The sequence below is a fragment of the Podarcis erhardii genome (assembly GCF_964252035.2).
Source record: "Podarcis erhardii genome assembly, chromosome: 3".
Lineage (NCBI taxonomy): Eukaryota > Metazoa > Chordata > Lepidosauria > Squamata > Lacertidae > Podarcis > Podarcis erhardii.
This window is the reverse complement of record NC_138507.1, coordinates 111902814-111922482: the sequence shown is the minus strand read 5'-3', so window position 1 is coordinate 111922482 and position 19669 is coordinate 111902814. Positions and strand designations below refer to the sequence as shown.

Genomic DNA, 19669 nt, shown 5'->3' with positions numbered 1-19669 from the left:
TAGTGGATTAGCGCTATTAGCGGCTTAGCAGCTTTTAGCGGCTTTTAGCGGCTTAGCGGCTTAGCGGATAAGCAGATAAGCAGCTTAGCGGCTTAGAAAAAGGGGGAAAAAAGGGGGAAAAAGTTGGAAAAACTTGCAAGACATTTTCGTCTTGCAAAGCAAGCCCATAGGAAATTTGTTTTGCGAAGCGCCTCCAAAACGGAAAACCCTTTCGTCTAGCGGGTTTTTTGTCTTGCGAGGCGTTCGTCTTGCGGGGCACCACTGTACTGACTACAATCTTAAAGAACAAGAAATATAAGACCAAATTCCTGAAAAAAACCCATATGACCAATAATACTATAGAAAGAACAGATCCGACCCCTCCCCACGAGAAAATGAGTACCATAGTAAAGGCCAGAGTCATTTCAAGGTGCAATCCAACGTTAAGAAGCTTGGGCAAGAAGGGTAGTCTTAAAGCTGGTGTCTGAAAACTGACCATGTTGATGCCAGGCGTTTTTCCCTTGGGAGAGCATTCCACAAATGGAGAACCACTACTGGGGGGAAAAAACTCGTTAATGCGTTGCCACCTTTTCCACCTCTCTCAAAGGAGGTACACAGAGAAGGGCCCCTGGCGATGACTGAAGGGCCGGGAAAGTTGCAATGAAACCTCCACATTTGTAGGCAGTGTATCTCTGATGATCAGATATAGAGGGGATATTTGTTAATGTCATAGTCTGCTTTTGAGCATTCCTTTTTTTTTTTTAGTTTTTTTTATTCAAAATTAAAACAAGACATATTATCCAAAAACATATCGTCCTTGTTCCCCCCCATTTTTCCTCCCTCCCCCCTCCCACACAAAACCCACCCGCCCCCACCCCCCGACTTCCCTCAGTTCCAGTCTTTGATTTCTCTAAGAATGCTGATTTCTGCATGTTACAAAGTTGTATAGATCCTCAAACTATTTAGCTGATTGTTATCAATAAAAAGTTTGTGAATGTTTATTCAAAGCCAGCCAAGGAGTCCAGTTCACTTTGTTGCATCTTCAAATACTTTGTAAAGGGTTCCCATTCATCCTTAAAGTCACAGTTATCCTTGTCCCATAGCTTATATGTCAGTTTTGCCAGTTCTGCATAGTCCCTCAATTTTTCTTGCCATGATTCTTTAGTTGGGGTTTCTTCAGTCTTCCATCCTTGTGCTACCAAAACTCTCGCGGCCGTTGTCGCATACATGCTTTGAGCATCTGGCAAGACCAGATGGGCCATTAGTTTGACCCTACTGTGTACTTCATAACTCCCTGAGCGTGCATAGCAAGCATACACAGCAAAGGTAATTTACAGCGGTCCTATTAAACGGCAGGAATGTTTGCAAGATGCAGAGTGCTGGGCTTTAACCACCTCTCTTATTCATTAATTACTGGGTTCTCTGTTGCCTATCAGGAGCAAACGTCAACTGTAAAGCCAAGGATCGGGCCACTCCGTTATTTATCGCTGCGCAGGAGGGCAATGACAAATGCACGGAGCTGTTGTTATCCAGCGGAGCAGATCCAAACCTGTACTGCAATGAAGATGAGTGGCAGTTACCTATCCACGCTGCAGCAGAAATGGGGCACAGCAAGTAGGTTCTAGAAGAAGCTGCTCCAATTTCCAAGCAAACAAAGTTGTCACTAGACTTACCTTGTACTCCAGGGGTAGGAAGGTAAAGGACCCCTGGACAGTTAAGTCCAGTCAAAGACGACTATGGGGCTGCGGCACTCATCTTACTTTTCAGGCCGAAGGAGCTGGCGTTTGTCCGCAGACAGCTTTCCGGGTCATGTGGCCAGCAGGACTAAACCGCTTTTGGTGCAACAGAACACCGTGATGGAAACCAGATCACATGGAAACGCCGTTGACCTCCCTGCCGCAGTTGTACCTATTTATCTACTTGCACTGGCGTGCTTTCAAATTGCTAGGTTGGCAGGAGCTGGGACAGAGCAACGGGAGCTCACTCCGTCGCAGGGATTCGAATGTGGGGACGCGGGTGGCGCTCTTGGGTTTGCCGATCCAAAGGTCCAGGGGTAGGAAGTTCCACTGGCTCAGAGACCAGAACCCCACTTGAGCTGGGGTGCAGGGCTTACATCAGTGTATCTCTTGCTGAACTGGCATTAGGGATATGGCATTAGCCTTGACTCAGCCAGCAAATCTGCTGAATACAAAGTCTCTCATCCAGGTAGATCTTAGGTTTGGACTGCACTTCAGATCTGTGTAAACCAAGATTTAACTGCATTTTAATTCCAACGCTATATTTTAAAGTAATTTACAAATGTGTGATCCTCTCCCCCACAATCCATTAAGGATCAACCTGTTTTAAACTCTGGAATCACTGTTTTAATATTTATGTAACATTGAAAGGTGGTTAAGTTGGGTTGCTGGTTTTTAAAGCGCCAGGAAAGATTTTGCTCTTGCACTGAAACCTGTAGCAATAACAAGCACTTTTCATATCCTTAGTATACTACGCTTGCTCGTACCTGTTACTGACCGGCTCTGTGGCAGCGCTGAAGGCAAAGTGAGCCCTGTCTACTCTGCAGTCCTAGGCGGTCATGAAGATTGCTTGGAGTTACTGCTTAAGGAAGGTTACAGCCCAGATGCCCAGGCTTGTCCAGTCTTTGGCTGCCGATCACCCATGCCCCTGGCATTCCAAAAGGGGTAGGTATCAGCAGGAACTGGCAGGAGAGGGTGGACAAAAAGTCGGTGGCAGTGATCACTCAGAACCTGACATAAAATAACTTGTTGTTGTTGTTTAGTTTGCAGAGGGGCATAGTTCTGAAGACAAAAGTTGGGACGAGCTGGAAGGGGGGACAGCAAAGTGAAGAAGAACTGGAAGGGAGAGGGCTAACAGACACTCTCTCTTACTGGAAAGTGTCCAGCCTATCAGTCCGAGGTCACGGAGAGCAGATTAGGTGGCTAGCATGGTGGTTGCGAGATCAGGTTGCAAGGCACGGAAGTGACAGTAAGCGACTCTTCGCTTTGTCCTGCTTATCTACGGCCAAGGGGGGGGGGAGCTGAGTCCCCGAAGCCTGACACTTGTTGTTGTTGTTTAGTCGTTTAGTTGTGTCTGACTCTTCGTGACCCCATGGACCAGAGCACACCAGGCACCCCTGTCTTCCACTGCCTCCCGCAGTTTGGTCAAACTCATGCTGGTAGCTTCGAGAACACTGTCCAACCATTTTGTCCTCTGTCGTCCCCTTCTCCTTGTGCCCTCCATCTTTCCCAACATCAGGGTCTTTTCCAGGGAGTCTTCTCTTCTCAGGAGGGGGCCAAAGTATTGGAGCCTCAGCTTCACGATCTGTCCTACCAGTGAGCACTCAGGGCTGATTTCCTTAAGAATGGATAGGTTTGATCTTCTTGCAGTCCATGGGACTCTCAGGAGTCTCCTCCAGCACAATAATTCAAAAGCATCAATTCTTCCGCGATCAGTCTTCTTTATGGTCCAACTCTCACTTCCATACATCACTACTGGGAAAACCATAGCTTTTACTATATGGACCTTTGTTGGCAAGGTAACTTACTGTGTTCCATATTGCTTTGTAATATATGAAGCTGTCTTCCCCCCTCTGTAGAGCTAAACATACGTATGGACTTTTTGAACTTCGGTGCTGGAATTCCACATGCGCCCCCGGCAGGTTTAACCAATGTGGTACCTTCCAGATGTTGTTGACCCTTCAGCTTTGATCAGCCCCAGCCAGCATAGAGAATAGTCAAGGTTGATAGGATCTGTGGTCCTGCAACATCTGGAAAGAACTACATTGGCTACTCCTGCTCTAGGGCTTTCTTTTAAAAACAGGGGTTTCCTCTCAGGCTGCAATTGTGTAAACACTAACCTGGGAGTAAGCCCAATTAAATCCACGAGGCTTCTTGATGAACAGGCGGCCACAGAATTGCACTTCTGCCTGGTGTATACCAGTTCTGGGTCGTATCCAAAGAACTTGGCAAGGATTTCCTTGGGGAAATTTTCCTCTTTGAAGCAGAGGCTTGTCGAACACACATTCAGTCTAATTTCCTTGCTTTCAAAGGGTCTTTATCAGCAATCTCTGTCTCTAGGGAACTTGACATGATTTTGTAATTGAGTCAAGTATATTCTTAATTAGCATAGAATCTCTCTCTCTCTCTCTCTCTCTCTCTCTCTCTCTCTCCTCCCCTCCCATCTCCTTCTGCTTGAAATGGCTGCTTGATTCTCTCCTAATATCAATCTCTCATTTTCCTTTTTTAAAAAAGAAGATAATGTTATTAGCATGGATTCTGCTGGGGTTTCCTTTCTATATTACGCACAGAGGGTGCAGGAGGAATGCTTGTTGATGCAGTTTGATTTTTTCCCTCTTCCAGCTTACAGGAAAGGAGAAATTCTGAAATGCGTTAAAACAGAAATGCATTTATCAGTCCAGAGTTTCTCAAACGTGATATGTGTATCTGTTGCTGGTCTTAAAGTCCTTTGCCATATTTTATTGTGTATTTGTATCATTCTTGCCTTTGTCAGTCTTATTGCAATGACTTCTGATGAACCCTAAGAAAACAAATCAGATACAGTGGTGCCCCGCAAGACGAACGCCTTGCAAGATGGAAAACCCGCTAGATGAAAGGGTTTTCCGTTTTGGAGGCGCTTCGCAAAACGAATTTCCCTATGGGCTTGCTTCGCAAGACGAAATGTCTTGCGAGTTCCTGCGGGTTTCTTCCCCTTCCCCCCCCTTTTCCTAAGCCGCTAAGCCGCTTATCAGCTGATCCGCTAAAAGCCGCTAAACCGCTAATAGCGCTAATCCGCTAAGCTGTCAATGGGCTTGCTTCGCAAGACGAAAAAACCGCTATACGAAGAGCCTCACGGAACGGATTAATTTCGTCTTGCGAGGCACCACTGTAAACTGGATTTCTTTTAAAACTGTAGTTATAAGCCCTGTTTGGTGTGGCAAAGGTTGGGTTTTTTTCCCTGTTAGCATTTGCTAATGTTAATATTTTACCTATTTTGAATTTCGTTCTAATGGTCTCTCTTGAGATGTTTTTGCTTTTATCATAACTCACCTTGAGCATTCAGGATGGCATCACTCTGCAGATATTCTTTTTATGAAATTATGATAATTAACAACCTTGGTAGAAGTAACAGGGGAAAATGTCCAGGCAGCCTCAGGGAACTGTCCTACATAAGTTACAAGAGACTTGGTTTTCCAAAAACAAATTCTTTTTACGTAGAGATGGATCAAACATACAACCCTAAGCCCAAATTATGTGGACTCCTGCAGAGAAGATTGCAGGCGCTTTGCTCTTCCTCTGGTCTTGTGTCTGCTGCACTGCTGTGAGCTAAGCCATGGTTTGGTTGAGCAGGCTTGCGGTTTCTTCTGCTCCAGACAATAACCAAGGCTTATAACCAAGGTTATTTCCTTCGGCTTATAGCTTGTGGCTTTCCTGGAGCAGACAAACCAGAAGCCCAGATTCAGACAAGCCAAACCATTGTTTATAAGCCAAACCATTGTATAACAGCCAAACCATTGTTTAGCTCACAGCAATAGCAGCAGGACTGGAGGAAGAGCAAAATGGCCGCGGTCTCCTCTCTAGGAACTCGCATGCTCACGTATTAGCAGCAACCCATGGTTTGGCTTTGCGCTATGCATGAACCAACTCGTGTTTTCAAAACCTGGAAGCTTTCAGTGCTTTTTTACTTTCTTCCTTTCTGCTTAGTTTCAAAAGCTATTTAAACTTCCAGTAATATAACTAGACGCTGAAGAAGAAACAGGAGGGTAACCAGTGAGAAAGACATTATCCCAGTTTGTAAAGAAGGACGTACTTGCAGTTTAACCAGTTCCTCATACTAATGGAAATGGCTAACGTCTGGCAAGATTAACATGGCTTGTCGCAGATTCAATAAAAACTATTAGAACTTCAGTGATCTATCCAGGAAGTCAGCAGTTTTCAAAGTGTTGCGGGACCCAGGGCATCCTCAGACTGAGGATCTGCCTTCTCAGACAGTTTGACCACTACTGTGGATCTTCTCCTGAAATGTGTGGTTGCAGGGGAGCATATGCACACATGATTTTATTTGTATGCTGTTTTCCCACATTTCAAACCATGCTCAAGGCGGCTTACAACATGGGGGGGGGGGGGAAATACCTAATTGCAACATAATAAAAGTTGTTGTTGTGGTTTAGTCGTTTAGTCGTGTCCGACTCTTCGTGACCCCATGGACCAGAGCATGCCAGGCACTCCTGTCTTCCACTGCCTCCCACAGTTTGGTCAAACTGATGCTGGTAGCTTCGAGAACACTGTCCAACCATCTCGTCCTCTGTGGTCCCCTTCTCCTTGTGCCCTCCATCTTTCCCAACATCAGGGTCTTTTCCAGGGAGTCTTCTCTTCTCATGAGGTGGCCAAAGTATTGGAGCCTCAGCTTCAGGATCTGTCCTTCCAGTGAGCACTCAGGGCTGATTTCCTTAAGAATGGAGAGGTTTGATCTTCTTGCAGTCCATGGGACTCTCTAGGGTATCCTACAGCACCGTAATTCAAAAATAATAAAAGTAGTCATATGCAATTGATAAAACATAAAAAATACACAACCAAGCTGAACAATTCCCATATGAAGCACAACACCTAAAATATAGATACGAAAACCAAACAGCAACCACTCACCCAACAACAACACCCCACCACCACCACCACAAACATCCCAGTGTGATTTGCAGTTGTTCCTTTGTAGGCCTTTTGGTGCTCAAGTGCAGACATTTTGAAAAACAAAACTGCATTGACAAATGTGTGTTTTTTGAACATTGGTTGCAGGTCTGGCTTAATCCTCATTCTTCTGAAGTATGGGATCACGCTTTCTGAAGCAGATTTAGGCCTCTGTCTGCATGATGGAAGGTTCTCCTTATTTCAGCATTTTTTGAAGCGAGGCTGTAAGCTTCCACGCAGAGAGCACCAGACGGAATTTACGAAGAATGCAATTCTTGCAGGAGACAAGCACAAAGAATGGTTGCCGTCCCTCCTGTTGGCTGGGTTCAATCCGGTGCATCTCCTCAATGAATCATGGTAAGCAAGATTACATATATATATATATATATATATATATATATATATATATATATATGACATGCGCCTTCACGTTTTCAGTGCATGTGAAAAATGTATTTTTCAGGCAAGCCTTTGGAGGAAGGGGTTAACGTTTCCTTTTATTCTGATTTTGTAGGTCTTTCATATTTGTGAATTTTCTCCGTGTTGTTTTATACCTTGTTCTGTTTTTAATCAAAGTTTTTTAGTGGTCTCTGCATTATCGGAAATAAAATACACTGTGCACATGCAGCTTACACACATGCAAGTATTCACTTGTGTGTACATGCATGCATATAGATGCACATCCACCTTGTCTATTTGTGGTTTTTACTTTGCAGATGCGCTGCACTTAATAGCTCTGGGCTCTTCTGTCAGCACAAGCATTTCTTTCTTCTTCTTTTAAAAATAATTTTAAGAATTGATTTTGTTAAGAAGAAGTACAATCGTAACAAAAAGAAAGAACATCACAGCCTGGAAGGGCAAAAGTACAGAAGTACAGTGCAACTCCGAAGGAACAGTAAAGTATTAACTCCTGCAAGGATTTCCTTTACAAATAAAACAGATATGTAAAAATGAAAGTTTGCCAATGGAGGTTCCCCCCCACCTGTGAGTTGTGTTATTATTTAACATAAAGGTTCTATAAAACCTTAGATGAGACAGTCATCTGCATATGTAGTAGTCCCGCAACGTACGCACATTTAACTTGTGTGCACTCAGCTTTATGTGCTTGACAAAAAAATTAAAAAGTGACTGGAAAAAACTTTGACAATTTCACCTGCTGTTGTATCCAATGTGTCTTGACTATATGCAATTTTGGCTTTATGCGCTATTTTAGAATATGGTTCCTGTTGCAGGTAATGCGAATTCTCTGATTCAGTTAAATAAGCACAGTACTGTACAGTAATTGGAAGCAGATTCCTCTGACTGTAGCCTCTTTCTCCCAATGCTCTCCTTTCCCATGATGATTTCCTCTCCCTTTTAGCCATGGTGTGGTGTTATGTCAGCACCAAGGCCAATTCTAACCATGGTTTGTGAACCAGATCCTCTTTTCAAGCTAATTGTGGTTGACATGAATCTCAGGGCAGATGTAACACTACACAGTGGTTAAATTGACAAGGAGTTCACATGCAAAAAAGGGGGGAATGAATGAGTAAGGCATTCTTGATCAATTAACCATGGTTATGACTGAGGAAAAACTGCCTATAGTGTACATCCTGGTTAGCATTTAACTAGGGTTAAGTTCAGGTTTTAGCCTTGATTGGGACTCACAATGGGGATTTCTGTGGGGGAAAGATTAGGGGCAAAGGAAGTGCATGCTCTTGCAGCCCAATCCCTTAACCATGGTTTCAAGAGCGTTATGTCTGCTGCAGCCCCAAGTCCGAAAAAGAAGCAGGCTTGGAATAAAAAGGTAAAGGGACTCCTGACCATTAGGTCCAGTCGTGGCCCACTCTGGGGTTGTGGCGCTCATCTCGCTTTACTGGCCGAGGGAGCAGGCGTACAGCTTCCGGGTCATGTGGCCAGCATGACTAAGCCGCTTCTGGCGAACCAGAGCAGCGCACGGAAACGCCGTTTTACCTTCCCGCCGGAGCGGTACCTATTTATCTACTTGCACTTGATGTGCTTTCGAACTGCTAAGTTGGCAGGAGCAGGGACTGAGCAACGGGAGCTCACCCCGTCACGGGGATTCGAACTGCCGACCTTCTTATCGGCAAGTCCTAGGCTCTGTGGTTTAACCCACAGCACCACCTGCGTCCCCTTAGGCTTGGAATAGAGGTGAATAATTGTTGACAGACAGTGAAACTGGAAGAGAAGCGACGGCAGAACCTCCTTACAGGGAGAACATAGTGTGGATCTTTCACAGAATTGTGTTCTGTGTTGAATTCCAGCTGTGTTGACTCATCACCGAGGGCAGGAGGTCTGTCTCCGTCAAGTGAAAGGAGAAAACAAGCCGTACGCTGTGTTTCTAAAGGTTTCAGCAAGGGGGCAGGGAAGGCATGTGCAGACCCGCTTCTATGGGAAAGGGGCACAGAATGCCTTTTCTGTGCTGTAAAAGGGCAGGAATCATCTCGTTGCTGAACACACAAGACTTGCAGCTGGGTTAAAATAATAAAAAAAGAGCCCTGTATTCCGAAGCAAAACATTAAAGGTCACTGGATGCAGGCAGCATGAAAAAGATTCCTTTAACTGCTTCGATCTCTAGGAAAGACCCCTGTACCTTGAAGGCTGCTTCCTTAAGGGAAGCAAAATATAAATCCTTTAATTATGGCACTTGGACAAGCTTATAGTTTCCAACTGGCAGCCCGCTTGCTGAGTGTAATTTAATACTAGGGGTGGGCGAGCAAAGTAAGTATTGCTGAATTCATCAAGCCGTCGAGAGCCTAAGTTTACAGGCCCCAAGTGCAGCTCAAAGCTGTTCAGCTAAATGAAATGATGTTCTAGTTGAAGGATGATTTCTACCGGGCAGGAGAATCCATACGTACGTTGCACCTTCGACAAGTTTAGCAAGCCCTGGTTCAAACTTCTTGTGTGTGATTCAGCCTGGGTGTGTTCTAGGGAAGGGGTTTGGGGAGCTTGCTGGATATTGTTGGATTCGAGTTCCCATCTCCCCCAGCCAGCATGGCCAATGAAGCCCTGCTTTAAGCTTCATGGACACATCCATCCCCATGGACACCAGCTCTGACCTTCTTGGGTTGAGCTGGAAACATAAGAAGAGTCTTACTGGATGAGGCTATGGGCCCAACCAGTCCAGCTCTCTGTTCTCAGGCTGGCCAACCAAGCAGGACTTGAGGGCAACAGTACTATTGCAGTTTCTGGTACCTGGTCTTCAGAAGCATATTACCTCCAGCCGTGGAGGAAAGGTTTGCAGTGACTTTTCTTGTGTTCACCTGGAACACAAGTAGAGTGGCTCAGGGTCCCCCATCCCAGAGGGAGTTCACACAGACAAGTGAAAATGCAAACACCCCCTCCAAATGTTCCCCGATCAACACAGGTCAGGTGAAGCTCAGGGACTGAGCAGACAGGACGATGTACAATGTGATTTCAGGCAAAAGCTCTCCTAATAACCAAGTTCTTCTCGATCGTAGGGTTTCCTCTGTAAGCAGTGACACTCTCAACTTCCTTCTGGAGTTCACCAACTGGAAGAGACTTCCCTGGGACGTGGAGCAGATCCTTTCCGACCACAATGAAACCTCCGCCTGGGTGACTCGCAGTCACTTCGGTAAGTGACTCTATGCAGTCTGTTTTATTTCACGGCATAGATGACAAAACTGCTTTTGGGGCTGACGTGCATTACGAACGCTTGGGCAAAATAATGCCTGTAAAAGAAGTGGTGTGGATCTTGATCCAGAGTAATTGTGTTTCACAAAAATCCGTGCTTCGCTGTAGAAGGCTTCGTTGCCAGGCAGGCTGTGAAACCTGCCATGCTGGGTGGAGGTTAGGATATGGCAGAGGCTTTACTCTGATGGCAGGGGCCTCTAAAGCAGAGGGCACACACTGAAAGTGTGGGGATGGCGGCGGCGATGGTGGAAGCTGTATCCCACCAATGGTAGTTTATCTCCCCCTGCCCCACAAATTGCTGAGAGAGGTGGTGGAGCCAGACTAGCCAAGAATCTTTTGCATCCTAAGCTGGTCCAGTTTCTTGGGGTCCCTTCCAACTCTATCATAAGCCTGATCTTCTGGGCCAGGCTAGCTTGGAAAGGTGAAAACCAGCAGTTTTATTGCCATTCTGCATTCTGGTCGGCACAAGGTCTATGGGTGTGGTAGGGGCTTCACTGCACCATTTAGCCTTGTTGCTTCCAGCTGGGAGTTAGAATTCAGGAACGGGGAACCTGTGGACCTCTAGATGTGGACTGAACGATGATGGGAGTTGCAGTCCGGTCCAGTATACCTGAAGGAGCATCTCCACCCCCATCGTTCTGCCTGGACACTGAGGTCCAGCGCCGAGGGCCTTCTGGCGGTTCCCTCATTGCGAAAAGCAAAGCTACAGGGAACCAGGCAGGGGGCCTTCTCGGTGGTGGCACCCGCCCTGTGGAACACCCTCCCACCAGATGTCAAAGAGAAAAACAACTACCAGACTTTTAGAAGACATCTGAAGGCAGCCTTGTATTTTAATGTTCTGTTGGAAGCCGCCCAGAGTGGCTGGGGAAACCCAGCCAGATGGGCAGGGTATAAATAATAAATTATTATTATTATTATTATTATTATTATTATTATTATTATTATTATCCAGCAACACGCGGAGAGCAGCTTGTTGATTCTCCTTGCCTTTCAATGTAGGGTGTTGCTGTAAGTTTGAGGGCTAAGAAGGGCTGCAACCCAGAGAGCCATTGCCAGCCGGAGTAAATAATTTTGAGCTAGATGACTGGTGGACAGACTCCTTCCTATGCAGTGCAAGCTGGTTTCAGAGCAGAGGCATCCATACGATGCGGCTCTTCCAATTAGCCTTCCAAAATCAGTGGGTATATATAAATGATCCTGTCGTTCTGCTTGATCCAGCTCTGGAGATAAAGGTCAGCCAATTACTCCTGGCAGTGGTGAAACTCAGGACCACCCGCCAGGGAGAAAGAAAAGCGCAGATACAGTATGGAATCGTCAGTTGCTAACTAGAGACTTGGGAGAGTGAAATACCATTTTTTAATAATAGAAAGGTTAGGCTAGACTCTGATCAGGAAATGTCTTTCTTTTTCTCTCCTGTGTACAAGGCCAGCAAACGTATCAGGATGGTTCAGTCTGAATATTTGCTTAATTACCATCTCTTTGTGGTCTCCCTTCAGTTCACTTACTCACTGGGCCCTCCCCCGCCCTCTATATTTTCATTATTTTTCTCTCTTGTCTGTTTAAAAGATCTGCAGCATTTTTTTTTCTTTTAAGAATAAGGCAGATGGTGCTATTTAATAGAAGGGAGCTGATTTCAGTCTTCTATTTTAAATTTTATAAACAAAACAAACAAACAAAAAACCCGAGATTATGCAGTTTGCACTGAATTTGCAAAGCAAGTCCTTGGGCTCAGGGAACTCTTAATGCAGATTAGATATGTCTTGACTGCTAAGTAGATTCAGGGCAGAAGAAAGAAAGGCTTCCATTCTCTAAACAGTGTGTGGTTCATTTATGGAATTCGCTGCTGCATGGTGTGGCGGTGGCTGCTCGATTAGATGGCTTTAAAAGGAGCTAAGACGAAGTCATGGAGGGACAGCCTGACCTGTGGATGTTAACTATGATGGTTTTATGGAACAATTGCAGAAGGGAGCTTGAAGTCCTCTCAGTTGTTGTGCCCCATATAATTCTGTTTTATTTTTCTGTGACAGAGCACATCCCTCCCTTGTCTCATCTTTGCCGTCTGGAGATCCGGTCACTTTTGACGAGCGATCGCTTACGGTCAGACCAGTTTATCCGCCAGCTGCCATTACCCGCTTGCCTGCAGGACGCCTTGCTTTACAAAGACGTGTTGAGATGCTATGCCATTTCAGAATCTCAGCTTAGACTGGGCGAAGTGTACCAACAGATTGTCCCGCCACCTCTTTCCAGTTCAGGAAACACGGAGAGAAGAGAAAACACAAGAACTGAAGCAGGCTCCTCATAGTGTTTAAGGCTTCTGGCTGTCATAAGAACCATGTTGTGGTGCTCAATGCAATGATAGACCTCTCCACTGCTGCCCATGATAGGATACCCTCTCTTCAGAGATTCTTTAAACTCTTGCTCAGAGGCTTTCAGATAAGCGTCCAAGCGCCGTTCTCTCTCAAAGGAGTTCAACATTCAAATGGATGAAAACACTTGCAAAGGCATAAATATTGCCATGGATCATTCCAAATAAAGACGCATTCCCTGTAAAGTTGGTTGATTTATTTTGGTTGTCATTGATTGTTTTTTTATTTCTTACCTGGTTTTTTGCCAGAAGGTCTTAGGCTGTGTTACAACAATATACAATACAATACAATACAATACAATACAATACAATACAATACAATACAAATACCTTTATTGGCATCAAATCCGTGGGATAAATTTAAAAGGGACAGGAGTGAGGCTGTCGAGGGTCACAAGGCACTCGGTTGTTCTGCTTCACACCTGTCTACTCCCTAGAGCAGGCAAACATCGACCCTCCAGATGTTTTGGGACTACAACACCCATTATCCCTAGCTAACAGGACCAGTGGTCAGGGATGATGGGAATTGTAGTCTCAAAACATCTGGAGGGCTGAGTTTGCCTATGCCTGCCCTAGAGAGGTGATTCATTAAGAACGCTTTCGGGCGAGATGGAGATTAAAAAGGAAGCCACGGAGGTAATAAAGTCCTTGTCCCTGTCTGCTAGGAGGAACCTCATTTGGCTTTTTCTCAGAGCCGTGGGTCGCAGGCCCAGCATCTTGCTCAGCATCTGTTTGCGGAGTCTGCTGTGCAAAGGGCAGCCCAAAAGAATATGGTCCAGTGAATCTGGCAGTCCCTTTTTGCAGGCACACAGGCGGGCTTGATAAGGAATTTGTGAGTACTGCAGAGGGGAAAGCATTTAGTCTTGCGAGCATAAAAGCTCTTCGTTTGCAACAATATAGTCGTGCAGTTGTGACAACAAGTAAAACGATCTATGCACTTAAAGCAAAAAATCCATTCCAACAAAGCAGCATAGATTCAACAAAAGAGATGGTTCTCGCAAAACAATCTTGGCTTTAATGATTATAATACATGTAGATACCACCAATTGCCAAAGTGGCTTCTAAACAGTTTACAGGTGTCAACCCAATTGTAAAACCCCTACGTATAATTAAAGCACACTCAATAAAACAAGGTATCTATCCCATTGTTGCTTTCCTGCAGCTGATATAAAAGGCATTGCTTCTTTGGTCTTCATCCTACAGCTGCTATCAATGCAGGATCTCCAGTTATAAATTGTCTCTGATATCAAGGCTCGGACAAAAACCTGACTAGCACAATGCAAAGGTTTGAGGAGGTAATTCTGACCTGTACCAAGTAGGTAGGTAGGCCAGAGTAGAGGGGGAGAATCTCAGGCCCAGGGGCAATATGCGTCCCTCTAGACCAGGCATAGGCAAACAGCCCTCCAGATGTTTTGGGACTACAAATCCCATCATCCCTAGCCAACAGGACCAGTGGTCAGGGATGATGGGAGTTGTAGTCCCAAAACATCTGGAGGGCCAAGTTTGCCTGCTCTTTGCCCCTGATGGCTTTCAGTATTCTCTCTAGGCCAGACACCCCACCAGACCTTCTTGTTGCCTGGCTGGAATGCTGGTTATGTTCAAATAACAGGGGTAGCCTTTTGGCCTCAAGGGCCACCTTTGACCAGTGGGCAGGACGACCCACCTATCAATCATCTGGTGTTACATTGGCCTCGTGGGGGGTCTGTGGAGGTAGGGAGATGAATGAACTTGAATTAATTTCTCTTTTGACATGGTGATAGTTTCCTGTCCAGCCTCACTGGAGAGCCTCGCTTACAGGCAGCTACCCGTAGGGCAACACCCTATGTGCCTGCCCTTTGACGCAGCCACCGGTCACTTTTGTTGCTCTCAGACAGTGGCCTGGGAAGAAGCCAGTGCCCTGCTGGCCACATTTTGAGGGCGGGGGGCTCTGCCCTTCTTCTTCATGCCTCCTCCCAGGGAGGCTGGCACAGCACTGGTGCTGCTGCAGCTGAAGGGAAACGGGAAGGAGGAGGTGTGAATGGCTGCCTGCATCTCTGCTACCCCTTTCCCTCCCCAGCTACTTCCGCTGGCTCCAACCCTTTCCTTTGAGGTATCTTCACTTGAGACTCGGGATGCGGGTGGTGCTGTGGGTTAAACCACAGAGCCTAGGACTTGCCGATCAGAAGGTCGGCGGTTCAAATCCCTGTGATGGGGTGAGCTCCTGTTGCTCGGTCCCTGCTCCTGCCAACCTAGCAGTTCGAAAGCACGTCAAAGTACAAGTAGATAAATAGATACTGCTCCGGTGGGAAGGTAAATGGCGTTTCCGTGCGCTGCTCTGGTTCGCCAGAAGCAGCTTAGTCATGCTGGCCACATGACCTGGAAGCTGCATGCTGGCTCCCTTGGCCAATGAAGCGAGATGAGCACCACAACCCCAGAGTGGGCCACGACTGGACCTAATGGTCAGGGGTCCCTTTACCTTTACCACTTGAGGCTCAAGAGCGTTTTCCTTGACCTTCCCAGTCTTCTCTTCTTACAGCCTTCAGTTCCCTAGCACAGAAAGGTAGATTTGCATGGAAAATGGCTCCCAAATCTCTGAATTTACAGAATGGCTCCTCTTACGCTGCAATTCCACTCTGGGGAAAGACAGAAAAAATTGCAATGAGAGCAGTTTTCTGCTAACAGGAGTGAGCATCAATATTTCATACGCCATTCAGACTGAGAGGATGAGAAGATGGGAACCTAGATGGGAATAATTTCTTCCCTTTTTCTGTACTTGTGGTGCCACGGTATTAATTTATGGTCCTGCGGAAATTCTGAATTTCTCTTTTAGGATAGACTTGATTTATGACTCCTGCAAAGGAGGGGTGGTGGGGGAGAAATGAAATAAAATGTAGTGTATTTTGGCTTTTTATAGGAATGGTGCCGATTGCGTTTGACATCACCAAAACAGCATAGTGCAGTGGTTAGAGCAACCTTGTAAATAACTCCTCAGACGTCACTAGCCTACCAAAAAAAACAAAAACAAAAAACAAAAACCACTGCTCCCTGGAGTTTGGGAGAGGATGGATGGATTTCTCTAGCAGTTCTCTAGCAGCCAACTTAGTTTTGGTGCTGCGCATAGAAAGGGACGCAGTACCCTATTCCTCCTCTACCAGCCCATTCACTCGCATGCATTTCCTGGTCAACATTGCTTGCCAGGCTAGTGCTTAAATGCAAGGGTGTATTAAAGAGTCTGATCAGGGCTACAGAGAATCAGGTTCAAATCTGCCCTAAATCAGGAACTTCATTGTGGTGTGTGTGACCTTGGGCCAATATTGCTCAGCCTAGCCTGCACCTGCATGCATCACTGGTTGCCTATTTCTCCCAGGCTAGTGCTTAAATGCAAGGGTGGATTAAATAGTCAGATTAGGACGACAGAGAATCAGGTTCAAGTCCCCACTTGACCCAGGACCTAACTGGGGTGCGTGTGACCTTCGGCCACCATTTCTCAGCTCAGCCTCTGCCTAACTGCATTCACAGGGTTGCTGGGTGAGCAGGTTGGGGGTCCTGTGCATCATGGCTTTGGGGGAAGGAGTGCTTGCTACTCCACCACAGGCTGCAAAATATATTCTATAATAATAATAATAATAATAATAATAATAATAATAATAATAATTTAGTAATTTATTATTTATACCTCACCCATCTGGCTGAGTTTCCCCAGCCACTCTGGGCGGCTTCCAATCGAATGTTAAAAACAATATTGCACCAGTCCTGGGACTAAGGGATTAAAATACAGGAGGGATGGACAACTCCCAGCAGCCTCGGCCAGGAGGCCTTGAGCCTTTTAAATCACCTCATGATGCCCCTTGTGAGAGCAACGAAAGATGGCTCCTTACCACTTTGCCGCCTTCCTAACAGTGCAAGTCTTTTGCATGTTGAGAAATCATTTATTGGCACGGGGAAATGTTTGTTTTTATAGTTTATGGGGGAAACGCAGCTGGTTATTGACCAGCGATAAATTCACTTCAGAAACCAGAGTTTAGGACAGTTAAAACCAGTGTTCTCGCAGCTGAGGGATGTTCGACATTTGGTCAGGGAATAAACTTCACAGGCTGTTTATGTTGAGTCAATAAAGGTCTCCTCTGCACATCTCTGCACCCCCCTATTAATACTTTTGCTCGAGTGGAAGGAATACATGCTGGCGTATTTTCCTTCTACGATGAAGAGAGGTTGGAATGAGCTGACACTTGGTAACATCACCGAGAACTTGTTGTGGGAGGAGAGGACTGCAAATTAATGAGATAATTAGCCCTGAGAACCATTACTGCTCGCAAGACGCTGCTGTCGTTTTCCAAAGAGCCATTCATTGTTTGTCTCACGGTTTTGGGGGCTCTGTGTGTGGCTGCTTTGGAGGAAGAATCAAATATGCAATGCGTTTTAACGTGTGAGAAAAATGCTTGGCTTACTGTTACTAACATTTATTTTATATATATATATTTTTAAAAAGGTTTTAATTCCACCATCCTACTCTCACCATCTGATTGTCACAAGAACCATCTGACTGGGTTGCTCCAGCCACTTTGGGCTGCTTCCAACATATAAAAAAATAAAATAAAACATTAAGTATTAAAAAACTCCCCTCTGTATATGAAAAGGTAAAGGACCCCTGTATGGTTAAGTCCAGTCAAATTTGGCTATGGGCTCATCTCTGCTTTCAGGCCGAGGGAGCCGGCGTTTTTGTACACAGACAGCTTTTCCAGGTTAACTTTTTTTTAATATAAAATTTTATTAGTTTTTTAACATACCATTTTCAACAATAATTAAACATACTTTTACATCTTATTCAGTTTTTTGACTTCCATCAGTCCTGTCTGAAAATTTTCAAATCTAATCTCTTACTTTGCATTTCTTACTCTCCCTATTACCGTACATTTAAAACTCATAACCAATATCTCTATCTTTTTCTACTTTGTAACACTTCGTATATTTCTCCTTACAAAACTTCTTGTAGCCCTACTAGTGTAATTTGTTGGTTACAATTGCTCTTCAAATAGTTCATATACTTCTTCCTGTCTTCTGTAAATCTCTGGTCCCGCAGGTTTTGAATCCTTCCTGTCATTTTGTCCAATTCTGAATAGTCCATTAATTTCGTCTGCCATTCTTCTTTCTTCGGAATTTCTTCTTGCTTCCACTTCTGGGCTAACAATACTCTTGGGGGCAGCATAAGTAAACTGCTTCTGGTGCAATGGGACGCTGTGACGAGTGCCAGAGTGCATGGAAATGCAGTTTACCTTCCCGCCGCAGCGGTACCTATTTATCTAATTGCACTGGTATGCTTTTGAACTGCTAGGTTGACAGGAGCTGGGATAAAGCAATTGGAGCTCATCGCATCGTGGGGATTCGAACCGCTGACCTGATCAGCAAGCTCAAGAGGTTCAGTGGTTTAGACCACAGCACCTGCATCCCTTTTTACCTTCCTTATACAGGGCTGCCTTCAGATGTCTTCTAAAGGTTATGCAATTACTTATATCCTTGGCTCCGGGGTCAGATAACTCCGTACCCTTCAACATTTCTCCAATGAAAATAGGGACATCCTAAGGAAAAGTGAAACATTCCAGGATCAAATCAGAAACTGGGATGGTTTCTGTAAATCCAGGACGGTCCCTGGAAAACTGGGACACTTTGGAGGGTCTGTGCATGCTTGCTCGGAAGTAAGCTCTGTTGAGGGAATGTTCTTTCATATGTGGTGGGCTTGTAAAAGGGTAAAAGAGTACTGTGAGGAGGAATTAAAGAACCTTTTAATGAGGGTGAAAGAGGAGAGCGCAAAATATGGTCTGAAGCTCAACATCAAAAAAATGAAGATCATGGCCACTGGTCCCATCACCTCCTGGCAAATAGAAGGGGAAGAAATGGAGGCAGAGAGAGATTTTACTTTCTTGGGCTCCATGATCACTGCAGATGGTGACAGCAGTCATGAAATTAAAAGACGCCTGCTTCTTGGGAGAAAAGCAATGACAAACCTAGACAGCATCTTAAAAAGCAGAGACATCACCTTGCCAACAAAGGTCCATATAGTGAAAGCTATGGTTTTCCCAGAAGTGATGTATGGAAGTGAGAGCTGGACCATAAAGAAGGCTGGTTGCCAAAGAATTGATGCTTTTGAATTATGGTGCTGGAGGAGACTCTTGAGAGTCCCATGGACTGCAAGAAGATCAAACCTCTCCATTCTGAAGGAAATCAGCTCTGAGTGCTCACTGGAAGGACAGATCGTGAAGCTGAGGCTCCAGTACTTTGGCCACCTCAAGAGAAGAGAAGACTCCCTGGAAAAGACCCTGATGTTGGGAAAGATGGAGGGCACAAGGAGAAGGGGACGACAGAGGACGAGATGGTTGGACAGTGTTGTCGAAGCTACCAGCATGAGTTTGACCAAACTGCGGGAGGCAGTGGAAGACAGGAGGGCCTGGCCTGCTCTGGTCCACGGGGTCACAAAGAGTCGGACACGACTAAATGACTAAACAACAACAACAAGAGAATATCTCCTTGCATTTTAATACCTTTTGCCACTGTTTCTTAATATACAGCCAGTCCAACTGGCGAATAAATTTATTGGTGGCAATAATCTTGGCTTTGCTTAGTGGAGCAGGAATGACGAGTGGGTGTCACCTCTGCTTTCCTCCAGCCGAGAAGCAAACAGCACACGCCATTCAGGAATGCATTTTAGGGCTGTACAGATCAATGCAATGCAAATAAATTAGGGAGTAATCCTTATAAATCTCGAAAGAAAACTTGAAGGGAAGAATATTCAACGACCAGCCACCAGAGGGAGCTAGTTAACATGCTATCGCTAATGAACACATCTTTCCCCTCCTCTCTGGCTCAGCTGTTTGGACCAGCCTTAAGAGATGCTTCTTTTAGGGAAAGCAATAATGGAGGTTATCCTATTGATTATTTTTGGAATGGGAAAGAGACTTTCAATTAAGTCTGTCTAATGAGCAATGGTCCTGTGTGTGCATGAATGGTTTCAATTACT

General features: G+C 45.3%; 1 protein-coding gene across 1 annotated transcript in view; it reads left to right on the top strand.

The window, feature by feature from the left end:
* The window catches only part of ASB3 (ankyrin repeat and SOCS box containing 3), a 46808-nt gene extending 33944 nt beyond the window's left edge, over positions 1-12864 (top strand). Inside the window, exons 7-11 of the mRNA XM_081854778.1 lie at positions 1416-1593; positions 2463-2660; positions 6768-7016; positions 10121-10254; positions 12341-12864. Coding sequence (XP_081710904.1) covers positions 1416-1593; positions 2463-2660; positions 6768-7016; positions 10121-10254; positions 12341-12615 — 1034 coding nt within the window. The 3' untranslated portion in view covers positions 12616-12864. The remainder of the gene's footprint in view (positions 1-1415; positions 1594-2462; positions 2661-6767; positions 7017-10120; positions 10255-12340) is intronic.
* The last annotated feature ends 6805 nt before the right edge of the window (positions 12865-19669 follow it).